Here is a 16,128-nt window from a genome sequence, read left to right as displayed (position 1 = left end):
CTTTGTTGGATTGTACACTCTTTTGCAAATTAATACAAAAGACATTAGGGTTACATTTGAGTTCTTCTCCTTTTGTATGATAATATCTTGATATTCTTGCTTTTGTCTTTCTACTTATTTCATTATGTTATTATTTCCGTTATGCTTTTCAAGTTGTGTTGATGTATAACTAGCTATTTTACATTAGCATAAGGATTATTTACTTGCTCTAGATAGAGAATGCTTTAGTTGATGTCCAATATATCTCTAAAATTTTCTCATCATTGCATGTGATTAAATCCATATGGATCTAATTTGTCTATGTGAAGTTGTGTAGAAAATATTTTTTTGGATCAAGCTTCAAGCATGAGGGGAAGTTCTCAGAGGAACCAACCCACTCTTGAAATACTCAAGGAGAACCCACATTTGTCAATTTCCAAAGCCTCATCTTTCGAATTTGTCTTGTAGGGATTTCTTTTGGGCTTTGGGCTCATATCTCAAGCATAATCCATTTAATATTTATTTCTCAAAATATTGTGCTTCATTTGCTATAATCTTGCTATTTTAGAGCCAAATTATGGCTTAAGCAAGGAGGAGAGTTTACTCATACTTTTTAGCTTAGCTTTTGTAGACTATTGTACATATACATTTGTAATTTCTTGATTAATTTCATAACTAACACTTGGTTTGTTTTGCAACCCTCTCTAACTTGTTCTTCTGGTAGCTTGCGAGATTCATTGTTTGAAACTTTTAACAAGTTGTGTGTAGGACCTTGGGTTCTCACATCAAGACTAGTTTTCAAGGGAGGTTGTGGGCTGTTGTGAGGGTTGTTATTTTTTTTTTCTCAAGGGTCGAGAGCTAGGGGAGGCTCAGCCTCTCTCCTCTTGCATGCATTGTGATTGTGAAGTGGCTGATTGGTGAATACCAAAATAGTCCACACATTGGGTAGATTTGGGGAGTTTCACGATCTGATTTTTACATGTAAACATTTCTCCAAGTTTGCAGGCTTTAAAGGTCTTTTATTTATGCCATTCATTTGCCAATTACTTTGGGCATCTAAGGAGGAAGTCTAGTGCATCACAAACACAAATTTTGTAAAGATCTTCTTTCTTTTCGAAGTCCCTTGAGAGGTCTCTTTTCATTGTAACTATTCACTAATAAAACCCTAAATTTTCTTGTGAGAGAGCTTGGGATTTTTCCCATGGTATCCCTTCTCCCCGTTTAGAGGGAGGATCTTTGCTTGTGGGTGAACTAATCATCTTAGTTTAGTTACTCTAGTTCTTGTTTGCTAATTTCATTTCACTCATGCATGATTAATTTCTGACATGGTACTCACATCCATTTTCATTTTAGCACAAGTTTGACATTTGTTTATTTTAATTTCTTGAGTGCTTGCATTGAGCTTCTATTACAACACATGCAATATCCTTTTTTTAAAAGAAAGCAAGTATTTTACACAATTGACAAGCTTAAACTGGTTTAATTTAGCCATCTTGGTTTCACAAGTCTCTTGAGCATTTTGCTTTATCATTGTCAAATTTAATTTATGTGGCATCTTGGTTATTATTGAACATTCTTGTGTTGAAGCAATTTGGCACCGACTCTATTTCTTGCAAAGCAATTGTGGACTTGTGAACTTTCATTTTCATTTCCGTTTGAAGATATTGGTATTTTTACTTAAGCATTGTCCATTATACTCAAGCACCAATACTACAACATTTACTCAAGCATCTTATTTAGGCTCATTTGATTACTAATTAGCATTTCCAAAAATTAACCTCCAACTTAAGTTGGTTGTATAGACTTTAGGGACCCTCCACCCCTATTGACTCATTGTGAGATCCAGATTTCCGGGCGATGATGAGTTTTTGGGACTGCAGTTCAATTGAAACTTTGTTTTAGAATACAATTAATAAAATAAACCAAGAGCCATCTCTACATCACAATTTCACTTTACTTGCAATGCAACTCTCCTATATATGCTATCTTGAATTGATTTGAGTCATATTTGCGAATATCATCATTTTCTCAAGAAACATTTGCTTTATAGTGCAAGTGTTTGGATCTTTTAGTTTTGCAACAATTAACTTTCTTGTACTTGGAATATCCTTCATTGGTGCAACTATATTTCAAGTTATTTCATATATTTGTTGCTTTGATGGTCATTTTGCTCATGTGTAAATGATGTCATTATCTTGTCTTTTGAGCGTTTACTTTCAAGTACTATCTCTTTTATAGTTGCAATTGATATTATATGCTCATTTTGGTCTAACATTTGATTTTGCAGGATTGTCTATCATTGTATCTTGATTTAATTTTTTGGGCAAGCTATTATTATTTACTTGAAGACTGGTCTAATACTTTGAATATATCATTGAAATTTGCTCATTTATTCATATGCTTGCTTAATTCTTGAAAACAAGTTATTTTTGACAAACACTCCACTTAACTTAATCTCCTAGAAATTCATATCATATAACCTTTCATTAGGGACCACCCCTCTTAGCTTACCTAGGAGAGAGCTTTAACAGAAAGAGTAGGCAATCGGTGACAACCCTATCTCTTAGTTTTTCCACCAAACCACACCTTGTGGGGTTAAGGGCTTTTTCTCACTAACTTAGGTGTGTGCTAGGCGGCAACAACAATAGGTATTCTAGAAGTGAGTACAATCATGATGATGTATGTAGAGGATGCTTACTTGCGAAGTTTTCAAAAGCAACATTTCCAAGGAGTGACAGTAGAACCAAGGGTGTTCTAGATTTGATACATTATGATAGTTGTGGGCCATTGTGCACTAAGTCTCTTAGGGATTATGAGTATTTTGTGACCTTTATTGATGACTTCTCTAGGAAGACCTGGATTTATTTCTTGAAGTTAAAAGATGAAATCTTCAGTAGCTTCCTAGAGTTTAAGGTTCTTGTGGTGAACTCGATAGGAAAGAAGATAAAGGTATTTCGTACAGACAATGGGGGTGAGTATATTGAGAAAATCTTCAAGGAAATCTGTGCCAAGGAGGGAATCAAGAAAGAATGGATAACTCCATACAACCCATAACAAAATGGGGTTGCAGAACGAAAGAATAGAATGATAGTTGGAGCAACAAGGGCCATGCTATATGATCAAGACATGCCTAGATATCTTTGGGCAAAAGCATGTAGCATAGTAGTTTACATTCAAAATAGGGTCCGACATAAGGTCTTGGGAAAGATGACACTTGAGGAGGCATTTATAGGGAAGAACCCAGAAGTTGGTCATTTCAAGATTTTTGGCAGTACCACTATTGTCACGTTCTAGTCGAGAAACACACCAAGCTGGATTCAATTGCAGAGAAGGGGTATTTCATTGGTTATAGTGAAACATCCAAGGCATACAAGATCTATATTCCAACAAGTAGGAAGATCATCATGAGATGGGACGTTATGTTTCAGAAGGAGAAAGCCTTCAGGAGATCTTACGAGTTTCGAGTAGTTGATCAAAGTCAACAAGATGAAGCTCTAAGGGTTGAACAACAATATCAACCTCAGGGCACAAGTACCAGTACAATAACTAGTATGGGCACAATATAGGTGTTGAGGAGGGTTCGTAACATGTGGAACAACAACATGATGAGGAGCTTGAAGCTCCACCCACTACAAGTGGGAGAAGGAATCACGAGGTGCTTCAGACATTGAGAGATGCACAAGAGTTTGCAGGAGCTCCTAGATCGAGCATCAGGCACAAAAGACCACCAGAGAGATATTCAAGTTACAAGGTGTTGATGAGTTAGCTCATTGATAGTGAGCCTTCTAGCTATGAAGAGGTTGCACAACATCAGGTGTGACAGGATGCTATGGTGGAGGAGTACAACTGCATCATGTTGAATGATGTTTAGGAGGTGGTGCCTAAACCATTGGACAATATTGTGGTTGGTTCTCGCTGGATTTGTAAGATCAAGCACACTACAGATGGCGGCATAGACAAATTCAAAGTTAGGTTTGTGGCCAAGGGATTCTATTAAAAAGAGGGAATATTTTATGTGGAGACGTTTGCTTCCATGGCTAGGTATATTTCCATTAGGGTCATGATTTCACTTACAACGCAAATGGGATGGTAGATTCATTAAATGGATGTCAAGATGGCATTCCTGAATGAAGTCATAAAAGAGGAGGTTAAAGAGAGCGATATGGACTCAAGCAAGCTCCCAAATCATGGTATGGTCGTATTGATAACTACATGCAGGAGATGGGCTTTGTGAATAGTGAGGTAGATTCAAACCTCTACTATCTTATAGTTGGAGGTGAACTATTGATTTTCGTTTTGTATGTGGATGATCTATTTTTCATTGGGTCACCAAGTTTCATAGAAGATTGCAAGAGGGACTTAGCAACAAAGTTCGAGATGAAGGACTTGGGGTTGATGCACTATTTTCTATGTCTCGAAGTGTTGTAGATAGATGGGGAAATCTTTCTTGGTCAAGGGAGATATGCTTTGGTGATCTTGAAGAAATTTAGGCTGTTGGATTGTAGACCCATGTCCACACCTATGATAACCAATTGGAGGAAGATTGATGCATCAAAGCAGGAGGCAATGGACCCCACCTTATATAGATAGCTTATTGGCTCTCTCATGTATTTGATCAACACAAGGCTGGACATTTGCTTTGCAAGTCAATTCATGGTGGAGAAAAGAGAGTGCATTGGACAACAACAAAACATGTGCTGCGATATCTACAAGGTACAATTGAGTATGGGTTGAAATATACTCAGGGTGACAGTGTCAGGTTGATTGGCTACATTGATGCAGAGTAGGCAAGTAATGTAGTGGATTGGAGAAGCACTTCAGGATGTTACTTCAACATGGGATCAGGGGTTGGCCCTTGCTACAACAGGAAGCAGTAGCTTGTTGCATTAAGCTCTACAGAGGCAAAGTACATGGTAGCGAGCATGGCAACATGTGAGGCCATATGGCTTCGAAAGTTGCTAGTGGCACTGTTTGGTCAAGAGATAGAGTCGACCATCATTCACTGTGACAATCAGAGTTGCGTCAAGCTACTTGAGAATCCAGTATTTCATAGCTGGTCGAAACATATTGACATCAGATACCATTTCATCAAGGATTGTGTACAATGTGGATTAGTTTGACTATAGTATGTGCCTACAGATTAACAAGTGGCAGACATTTTGACGAAGGCCTTGAATAAATGAAAGTTTGTTTTCTTTAGGGATAAGTTGGGTGTTGTGGAGAACACCTTCCTCGCTAAGAGGGAGTGTTAAATATTGTAGCTCAAACAGGTGTTCTAGCCTTGAGAGGTGTCATTGAGGCTAGGAACATAGAGGAATTAATTATCTCCAAGCCCATGTAATTTTTCCTAAGTTTCACCTAGGGAAAATGTCTTAATTAAGTCAATTAGTGATTTTTTAAATATTTCCTAAGTTAAAACTTAGGGAAAGTGGATAATTAATTGACATTAGTTGGGATAAGATTGATTTGCCTCTAGAAGCTTGTAGAAAGTTTCTAAGTTGATCTTAGCCATCGATTGGATCAAGTTAACTTCTAATTGTGGCCATTCATTTGTGAATGAAAGATTATAAAGGGGAGTCAATGGGCAACTTTGGAGACACATCAAGTAAGTTGAGTTGAGCGAGTTTTCAGTAAGACAACAGGAGGGTTTCAACAACAATAATTGAGAAAATATTTGTAGGGTTTGTTCTTCATCTGAGAAGACTTCCAGCTTTTGAGTTTAAGAGGAAGTTTTACCTGCCAGTTTATTGTGCGCAGAGAAGGCCGAGTTATTTTTCCGGAGGCAATGCAAATTGCTAAATTAGCTAGTGTGAGTTGCTAGAGGCAGTACGAGTTGCCAAAACGAGTTTCCAGAGGCTACGTGAGTTTTTCAGAGGAATTAATTATCTCCAAGCTCATGTAATTTTTCCTAAGTTTCACCTAGGGAAAATGTGTTAATTAAGTCAATTAGTGATTTTTTAAATATTTCCTAAGTTAAAACTTAGGAAAGTGGATAATTAATTGACATTAGTTGGGATAAGATTGATTTGTTTCTAGAAGCTTGTAGAAAGTTTCTAAGTTGATCTTAGCCATCGATTGGATCAAGTTAACTTCTAATTGTGGCCATTCATTTGTGAATGAGAGATTATAAAGGGAAGTCAATGGGCAACTTTGGAGACACATCAAGCAAGTCGAGTTGAATGAGTTTTCAGTAAGACACCAGGAAGGTTTCAACAATAGTAATTGAGCAAAGATTTGTAGGGTTTATTCTTCATCCGAGAAGACTTCCAACTTTTGAGTTTTAGAGGAAGTTTTACTGGCTAGTTTATTATGTGCAGAGAAGGTCGAGTTATTTTTCGGAGGCAATGCAAATTGCCAGATTAGCTAGTGTGAGTTGCCAGAACGAGTTTCCAAAGGCTACGTGAGTTTTTCAGAGGCAGTGCGAGTTAGCCAGAAAATAGTGCAAATTACTAGGGAAGTTGTGTGAGTTGCTGGAGAGGCATTGTGATTTGTAGAAAGGAAGCCATGGGGTTTTCCTAATTCGATTTAATCAACAGTGGTGAAGATAAATTTGTCAGAGTTTTGTTGTAGTAGTTTATGTAATTTCCAATTAGCAAATTTGCCGAAGTTATTAATAAAACCTTAGATTGAAGACTGATTTTCCCCACATGGGGTTTTTCATTTGTGTGATTGATTTCTCTTGTATTCCATTGAATTTTTATTTGGTGAATGGTGCTATTTATGTTTTTATTCATTACTTTCAGCCGAAGATTTAAATTTTGCTGTGTATAAGTAATAAGAATAATAAACTAGGTTTTTAACACCTTCTGGGTAGCATAAATTTTAGATTTTGCAATGAAACACATTGAGTCAGTTCATGGTGGAGCCAAGGAAAGAGGATTAGGTAGTAGCAAAGCACATGCTCAGTTGAGGGGCATGGTGTATTGTTTGAGATATCTCAGAGATGGTGAAGTGAAGTTGCTGGGTTATTGAGGCCCATATTGGGCAGGCAATGCAGTAGACAGGAGAAGCAACTTGTTGCTACTTTGCTTGGGATGAATGATGGTATCCTGGTTCAATAGGAAGTAAACTTCCGTGGCACTTATCTTAGTGGAGGCAAAATACATGGCAACTAGTATTGCTAGTTGTGAGGCTATCTGACTTTGCAAGTTACTTGCATGATTGTTTGATAAGGAGTTGGAGCCTGCATTCAATTATTGTGATAAATAGAGTTGTATCAAATACTTTGATAATCCAGTGTTTCATGACAAGACCAAGTGTATCAAGATCATATATCACTTCATTCGAGGCAAGGTTCAAAAGGGATAAATGAAGCTCCAACATATTCACACAGGTGAACATGTAGTCGATAGTCATACCAAGCTCTTGGTGAAAGGGAAGTTTGAGGCACATCCAAAGACAAGCTTGGATTGGTATAGAATCCTTTCCTCACTAAGAGTGAGTGTTGAGAAATATAGCTTGGATAGGAACTTCCACATATGTTTAGTGTGAACATGCGAGAAATGGTTCAAGGTATTCTCGAAAAGTAATTTTATTGTTGATATTCATACCAAGCTCTTGGTGAAAAGGAAGTTTGAGGCACATCCAAAGACAAGCTTGGATTGGTATAGAATCCTTTCCTCACTAAGAGTGAGTGTTGAGAAATATAGCTTGGATAGGAACTTCCACATATGTTTAGTGTGAACATGCGAGAAATGGTTCAAGATACTCTCGAAAAGTAATTTTATTGTTGGAAAAGTAATTTTATTTTGTAATTCACTTTGGTAGAAAAAGTGAAAGTCTTTGCACTGAGTGGTGCTCTCCAGCCCATTATAGAAGCGATGTTGTGATGTTTTGTTATGTAAACATTTTGACTCGGTCAAATTACATAAAAATCAAAATAATATTAAAATAAAAAATAAAAAATAATAATTAATAGTCATTGAAATAAAATAAAAATAAAATTTATCATTATGTGTGTGTGTGTGTTAAATTAGCCTAGATCCATCTTAACTCTGGATGTATCAAGCACTGAGAGAGATCAAATCTCTCAATTTTTGCACTAAAAAACAAGGTTTTCACCTTGAGAGATTTGATCCCTCTTGGCACTTGATAGATTCAGAGTTAAAATGGATCTAGGCTGGTATATTTAACAATTGAATTTAAAATTGTATCTTATGCATGACTTAGACTAGGATAAATCATAAAGTAGATTCTCTGCTGAAACTATAAAGGCAGCTATGCTACACGGTTCAGCTTCGATAACAATTAAAGATTGATTTGATTTGAATTCTCCAATAAGGTTCGAATGAGGTTTGCCATTAAGTTCGTGTATATATGTGTGTGTGCGTAATATTTTTATAAATATAACGTTTATCAATTTACAATATGCCTTATACATGAAATAATGATATTTAGAAATTTATGGTTAATATAAATTTATAAATAACCCACAACTTGTCAGCCAAATATTTGTCATGACTCGTAACTTTGGTGGAATATATTTAAAATTTTTATCCTTTCATATTAAATATAATAAAAAATTAAAATGTAAAAATATAACTTATTAATCATTATATTATTAAACCTCTAACCTGTCAGCGGGCTTCACCCTGTCTGTTTTGACCTCAGAGTAACCCATAACCCTGCTAGTGGGCTTCACCCTGTTTGTGTTGACCTAGGAGTAGCTCATAATCCTGCCAGAGGGTTCACTGGTTATTTTTGATGCGGAGGCCAAAATGCTACGCAGGTTTCACATCCTGCCTTTGAATTTTTCAACTCACACGAATATGTATTAGGTTTGGGTGTACATTTAACAGCTGTATGGAGGTTTGAGGGCACATTCGTTAACATTTGTTTGACCGCACATTTGATGGCTGTGTGGAGGTCCGAAGGTCTGAGGGCATGTTGAATAGGTTGAACCGAACAGCGTGAACTTGAATTGAACTAGCTGAACCTGAGCTGAATTTGAAATTTGTTCTAAGGCTTGCCAAACTTCGAAACCCAATGTTCAAGTTCAGCAAAACCTGTGACTTAAAGACAGGGCAAGGTAGAGACTTTTAGCATACACATACTTGAGCAGTTGAGCAAAACAAAAAGGTAAAGAGTGCAGGCAGCTAGGGAAGAGGCATTCCCAGGCAGCATGCCGTTCGAGACAGCGGCCTGTATTGGTGTACAGACAGGTCTGTACAGTTGTACAAACTGTCTGTCTTGCAGGTTCTACAACAGTTTTCTGCTGTTTCTGGTCTTTTAACAGGCTGTACAAGCTCAATTCAGGGTTTTTTTGGTATCCGTACAGTGCTGGTTTTGGACAGCATGTGGAGGTTTCCTTGTAAGTTTTTTCAAAGAAATGAAAATCTGATTTGAAGGAGTAATTACTTGTGTATATGTGGGATTAATTTTTATGTTTCTGCTGTTTAATTTCTAGCTATTGTGTGATTGATGCTATGCTATGAAATTTAATTTCAACATTAATTAAACTCAGCAATCTACTTGTTTGATTGAGATCATAAGGACATTAATCACCTAGGGTTTGAAATTCTAACATTACCATTGACCTTTTCTAGAGCATTTATTATGCGGGATCCTTGCTTTAAGCTTCTGCTACACTTGGACAGAGAGGGTAAGCTCACCCAAGGCTTGTTGTTGATAAACAAAACCATTCTCATTGAGGATGAAAGACTACATACACTAACATAGTATTTTTTTTTACCTGCTCTTTTTTTCTTACCAGCATTGAAGTTTTAGTTACACATAATGCATAATGTTGCTGTTGCAAATGATACTAGAGGGTGTAGTTTACCTTTTACCTTTGATGTGATTAACATTGGAGACAGATCAATTATGTACTCCTCATTCTTCTGTACAGATTTAGTTTATTTCAGTCCTTTTTGACCTTTCAAAGACATTGATAAAGTTTCGTTGTTCCTTTTTTTTTGTTTTCTTGCAGATTGACATGGATACAATTGAAGTTAGCAATTTAAACAGGCAATTTCTATTTCGTAAATGCCACGTTGGGCAATCAAAAGCTAGTGTAAGGTTTCAATATTGCTGTTTCTTCTAACTTCTCTTATTTAAAGATGTCTAATGTGTATGATTATGCTAACTTAAGTGTTTTTAGCTTGTCTCATTGTTCAATCTTAAATCACTTGATGTGATCTATGCAATGCAACTTTTCTTGAATTTTTGTATAAAAAAAAAATCTTATTAGGCTTTGCTTAGCAGGTGGCACGGGAGGCTGTCTTAAAATTCAGACCTGATATGAAGATTGCTGCACACCATGCCAATGTCAAGGATCCGGAGTTTGGTGTAGATTTTTTTAAGCAGTTTAATGTTGTATTAAATGGGTTGGACAATCTGGATGCTCGCAGACATGTGAACAGGCTTTGCTTGGCTGCAGGAGTTCCTCTGGTAGAAAGTGGAACTACTGGGTATTTAGGACAGGTATTGAAAGTGTTATATGGAACTTTTGCATTGTACAATCTGTAACTCGTGTAATGATATTTTGAAAAGCTTTTATTATTTAGGTTTGCAATTACATGTTATTTGGTTTACATTGCTAAAGCATTCACATTTACCTATAACATTTTTTCCTTTTCACTATTAGGTAATATACAAAGTTAATGTTATAGCTGGATTTTTCTTTTCCAAGATAAATCTTGTGGGGAAACCTAAGGGATGCTCCCGTACATTTGTGGATGGCGTCCCTTTTAACATGTCAGTGTAGACTAGTTGGCCTATCCTACACGTATTTGAACCAGGCACCTGCTAGCATGGAAGTAGCTAAATGCTGAGCAACATTGGATACTGCCAGTTGAGCTAATGCCTTGGGCGGTTATAGCTGGATTATTGACGCTACATAAATATTTCTCTCAAGAACTGGACATGGTAGAATTTGGAGTCATCAGAGTACATAAGTCAGAGACCACATTTATTCTGTATATATAAGACAAGTGCGTTTGAATAGATGTATGTTGTAGATGAAATATTTTTGTGAATATATAAAGCTCTTTGTAGAATAGACCAAGCTCTATCTAATATATATATTGTTATGTTATTGAGCTTGATTTTGCTTTGTTACTCAAGATTATAGGCATTTGACTTCTCTGTTATAAAGTTTGCCTTTGGAATAAAATTCATTTACTTGATCATTTTGTGATTTTTCAAAAAAACATCTCTTTAATCGTTAAGTAAACTGATTTTTTGAATTGAGACAGATCATCACATCTTGTGGTTGGAGACTATTTGCCATCTGTGTCACTTGTAAAAGGTTAAGTTGAAGGGACACCTCATCTTCGGATGTCCCCTTTAGTAGGAGATCATATGAAGTTCCACCTTCTTTCTGCTTTCTTCCTCTGTATAGACCAGATTTGCCTAGCTCTTTTTATGTGAGAAATGTTAGTACAAAGGTGTTAGCTCTTGAAGGGACATCTGTTGACAAACACAATCAGTTGGATCACTTCTTTTTTGTTTCTTCTAGTCAGTTTGCTGGTGGCAGCAAGTGGCAGACATAGACTCAAGATACTTCTGACTGTGAGACGATGGGGCTTATCTCAGCCTTTAATTGTTAGAGCTTCCCCCACGAGAGTTTTGAGGAGTTCTAGCTCCTGAGCTCCTTGCAGATCACAGCTCAGCTCTTGGCATAGGCTAGTTGCTTGCCCCCTCAGGGCACCTGTTTACACCAGTTTATTATCATCAGGTTCTTTCCCACACCCTTGAGTTTCAGGAGAGTCTCAACAAATTGATCTCTAATTCCTCCTAGTGCTTCACACGCTGACACTTTCAGGCCTAGTCTCTCCACAGAAGGCATCATCAGACAATATATTGGCTCCTTCCGTGCAACATCAATTTTTCCCTCTTCCTCCTTTACTTCCACCTCCACCTGTATTTTTGATGTTGTTGTAGGAATTAACTCTTCCCCCTCCTTTTTTGCACCGACTGGATGTTAGGTAGACTTTTATCTTATCTGGTTGTATCTTGGGTCACAACGTTGGTTACTTTTCTCATACAATAGTTTAGCTTCTTTCATTTTATGCCTTACTTTTTTAACGTATAGGAGATGCTTTGGCACTCCTTTAGAATGTTACTGCTGGATTGTACTTCTGAGTCCGATTGACCCATTTTGGGTCTTTTCTGGACCATGATAAAATTAGCTTATTTTATCTGGTTCTCTGGTTCAAATATGTGCTTTCTTCCTTTTTCTTTTGGTAGGACATTCCTTGGACACTATTTATCTTGCATCATGACTCGCTGTAAATGTGAGGCTTATTGACCTACTACTATTGTTAATTGACACTAACATAAATTTCATTCATTTTATTTTCAAATATTGAATTGCTTATATATGGAAACTTGAGGATTTTTTGGACTAATTTACCCTAAAGGCTGATATGAACATGCAAAATCCATGTAATATATCTAAATATTACAAATATAAATATCGGTTTAGTTATTATTATTATTATTTTTTTAAAGAAACAGGTAGCATTTTCATTAGATAATCTGGATAAGGGCCAGGCCCATACAATCTTGGAGAGCAAGCTCTCAAAAATATTCATCGTTTTAAACTGAATAAGGAACCTATTGCTACCAACCTTATTTACATATGAGCTTAGTACATAGCCTATACTGTAAAATTTCCAAAAAAGCCCCGCCATAATCTATAGATCGACAAAACATAGATATAACTCAAAAAGAAACAACTACTCGTTGCTACCAAGGTCAATTTCTCCCGAAGCTTCTTCCATTGTCTTAGCCAATTCTTTAGCACCTCCCGCTCCAGATTCCAGGTCCCGAATAGCAACAACGACTGCAGCATCGACAACATTAGGGACATAACTGTCCCCAAATCCGAAAACTTCCTTTAACACCTCGATCGTTGCAGTCTCCACTTTAATTTCAATGTTTTCCACCTTTTGTTGCAGACTCATCACGTCAATGCACATGCTCTCCATAGTCTTTTGCTGTAGTTTCATGTCTTTGCTGAGTCCCGACAATTGGGCATACAAAACCACCATGTTCTCATTGATATCTTTAACAATTTCCTTCACCACCTGCTTGCATGAACTGTCAACCAAACCTTCTATATTCTCGGAGCATCCTTGCCCTGTTCTCCCACCACTTCCGTTGCTTGCAGAAGCCATCTTCGTGGCGATTCTACCTTGTATTGAGAAAATCTTTTGGTTTATTGTTCACAACTAGCTGCTATAAATAATGGCCTGGTTAATTCCGACATTCCTTCCCGTCTTGTCCTTCATAAATGCTAAGCGATTCAGCATCATGGCGTAGCAGCTACCCTCCATCTCCTCCACTGCCAAAACTAGCTTGGAGCGAATTACGATGGTCTCTGCCCACCCCATGAATGAAACTATATTAAAACACCAGATAAATGACCAAGGACGCATCACCCACTTGTCACAACAGATGATCTTCGATCTATGACTGCCACACCTATTCCATAACTCCTTACCAACCACCCTAGCTCCCAACGCGCTGCAAAGGTCCATCGGGGATCTAACCTTAAACACTACCAATTTGGTGTGCTGCAGACTCGTAGCCCTTTTGAACAACGCCGACTTGGAGAAATTAATACGGATCAGGGAATGTGACATATTTTAACGGAGTGATTGATACTTAAGGATCCTTGCTTTAAGGCCACATTGATGTTGGCTTGTGCGTCCGCCATCTGGTTGTTAGCCTGCAACACATGGAACATTTTAACCTTTTCAAACTTTTTTAATAAATAATTTATCATGGTAATGATTGAAGAGGCTTCAACATTAAGGAGGTTCTCATTCTTGGAGAGCTTCAAACATTTTTGAATTACCATCATAGAATCACCAGTGATAATCAATTTTTTGATACCGTTAGCCACGCTAATATTCAAAAATTGCCAAAGAGAGAGAGCTTCAGCTTGATTATTCGTGGCGATGCCTAGTTCCCATGTGAACTTTATTTCTGTCTTTTCTTCGAGGTTTACTATTACCCCTCTCGCTCCAGCCTCCACGAGGTTACCTTTCGAAGCTCCATCAAAATACAGTTGGCTCTTTCTGACTTTTCTTTGCCATTCAACAAATTCTTCCCCATTCAGTCTGATACAGAAGGAAGGGACGACATAAGGCTTCGACAATGGTGCTTTGAGATTAGAAAGGGAGATTCTGAGCAACTCTTTTTCGGAGCTAGATAAGTCCTTCATATCCGAAACATCGAATCCCTTGGAAGATATAATCTCAAAGAGAAGTGTCATTCCTTTGATTGCTGTGGTTTTAGGATTGTGGCACTTGTTCTAAAAGATAGCCTGATTGCAGCAAAGCCAAATCGACCAACATAGGTATTTGGGAATTGCCATCTAACATTGCCTTAAAAGAGAGTTCAAGTAATTGGGAAATTTATGTTTCCATTGAATGAACATCTCACACCAATCATCAACGATGGGGGGGGGGGGGGCAGGAACCAAGGGCGCTAAAGCAAAGTTCCATGTATCCACAATAAAGGGACATTGGCAAAATAGATGCTTGATAGTTTCCTCCGAATTACCACATAGTACACAGCGGGAGGGGCTGCTAATTTTCCTTTTCCTCAAATTTTCTGCCGTAAGGATTTTCTTATGAACCAATTCCCAACAAAATATATTAATCTTAGGAAGCCCATCACCATTCCAAATTTTCCCCCATATTTTAGATGGGAGGGGGGAGGAGGGATTCTTGATTAAGAGAGCGTAGCCATCTTTAACATAATATTTTTTGGATTTACCATACATCCAGGCGCATTGTCAAGTTTGCTTGTAATGATCGGAGCAAAACCCTTTGTGACTATTGATCAAGGAATGCCAATGTTTGAGAAGGTGATTGGGCATGTCCAGAGGCAACCACCCTCACCACAGACCTTGATCATCCCAACTAGAAATATTTGTTAGATAGGAAAACCCATGTGCCACCATCCAGCTTAAGAATTTTGGATTGAGGTCCGACGAGAAATCAGTCCAGAGGTGGATGCGTTTCTCATTTTCTGGTTGCCAGCCAAGATGTTTCAGAATGAGAGATGACGAAGCTTTGCACAATCTCCATATTTTTGAGCCTTTACCTTCCCATAATTCTCCTTTCGGTCTGATGAGACGATTTTTGTGGAAGTATTTTCTTGTAAAGGCCTTTTTCCACCACTCGTTTGAGTTCGAGAGGAACCTCTAAACCAGTGTTGCTCCCAGAGCTAGCTTCATAAGTTTTGGATTCTTAATTGCTAATCCGCCCGTATTCTTAGGTTGTTTTACCAAGTTCCAGTTGACAAGATGGAATTTGTGATCGTTGCCCTTGCTCCTTTGACATAATTTTTTTTGAATTAACTTGTTTTCTGTTGGTTAATGAATGTTGGTGCTAAAAGACCGACATCGAGGTACACCGGGAGAGAGGAGAGAACTGATTTGATGAGGATAACTCTCCTGACCAAATTGAGCCATCTCACTCCCCAGGAATGCACCCTTTTCCTTATTTCTGAAGAACATTATCCTAATATTCCCCTGTTCCCTGCTTAAGGGAGATGGGAATCCTAAGATATTTGAAGGAGGTTCGATGAGCATCCACAGGGAAGCCATCAAGAGAGCAATTGCCTTCACTATTTCCACTTGACAAATTCCAACAAATCAATTGACATTTCAATTTGTTTATCAGTCCCCTTGAAAGGAGAAGATACCAATCCAAAATCTTTTTGAATCTTGATGCAATCGCCAGGGAGGCTCCTCCGATCAAGAGGGTGTCGTCAGCAAACTGAGAGTGATTTATTTCCCGAACATTCCTTGCAAGACTAAGACCCGGGAGAGAACCGACTATCCGCTCAGCTTCTAGCATACAACTCAAAGCTTCAGCCATGATAATATAAAGAAGAGGCGACAGAGAGCAGCCTTACCAAAGGCCTCTAGAGGCAGAGAAGAAGGTGGCCAGACGACCATTAATTAATGGAGCAATCCAAGGGGAGCCAATACAAGTGTTAATCCATGGTATTGGTTTAGAAATCACCATAACAAGAAAAAGAAAGGAGTGATTACCTGGTTGAATGCATTTGCCATATCCAATTTGATAATCATTCCAACTTCTCTTACTTCTTTACTAGAGTGCATTGCCTCCTGAACCAGAATGATGTTATCGAGAATGTTCCAATGCCGCATGAAGCTGTTGGAAT

At 37.8% G+C, this 16,128-nt stretch overlaps 1 protein-coding gene across 3 annotated transcripts in view; it reads left to right on the top strand.

Annotated features, from left to right (window-relative positions):
- The window catches only part of SAE2 (SUMO-activating enzyme 2), a 151,557-nt gene that overhangs the window by 15,872 nt on the left and 119,557 nt on the right, over positions 1-16,128 (top strand). For all 3 annotated transcript variants that reach the window (XM_089453299.1, XM_089453300.1, XM_089453301.1), the window contains 2 exons: positions 9,908-9,991; positions 10,183-10,401. In XM_089453299.1, the coding sequence (XP_089309425.1) occupies positions 9,908-9,991; positions 10,183-10,401 (303 nt within the window). The remainder of the gene's footprint in view (positions 1-9,907; positions 9,992-10,182; positions 10,402-16,128) is intronic.

Source organism: Pinus tabuliformis, chromosome X (genome assembly GCF_031772625.1).
Source record: "Pinus tabuliformis cultivar Carrire ecotype Pingquan chromosome X, CPIR1, whole genome shotgun sequence".
Taxonomy (NCBI): domain Eukaryota; kingdom Viridiplantae; phylum Streptophyta; class Pinopsida; order Pinales; family Pinaceae; genus Pinus; species Pinus tabuliformis.
The sequence above is the reverse complement of the archived record's forward strand: the minus strand, read 5'-3'. Positions and strand labels throughout refer to the sequence as shown.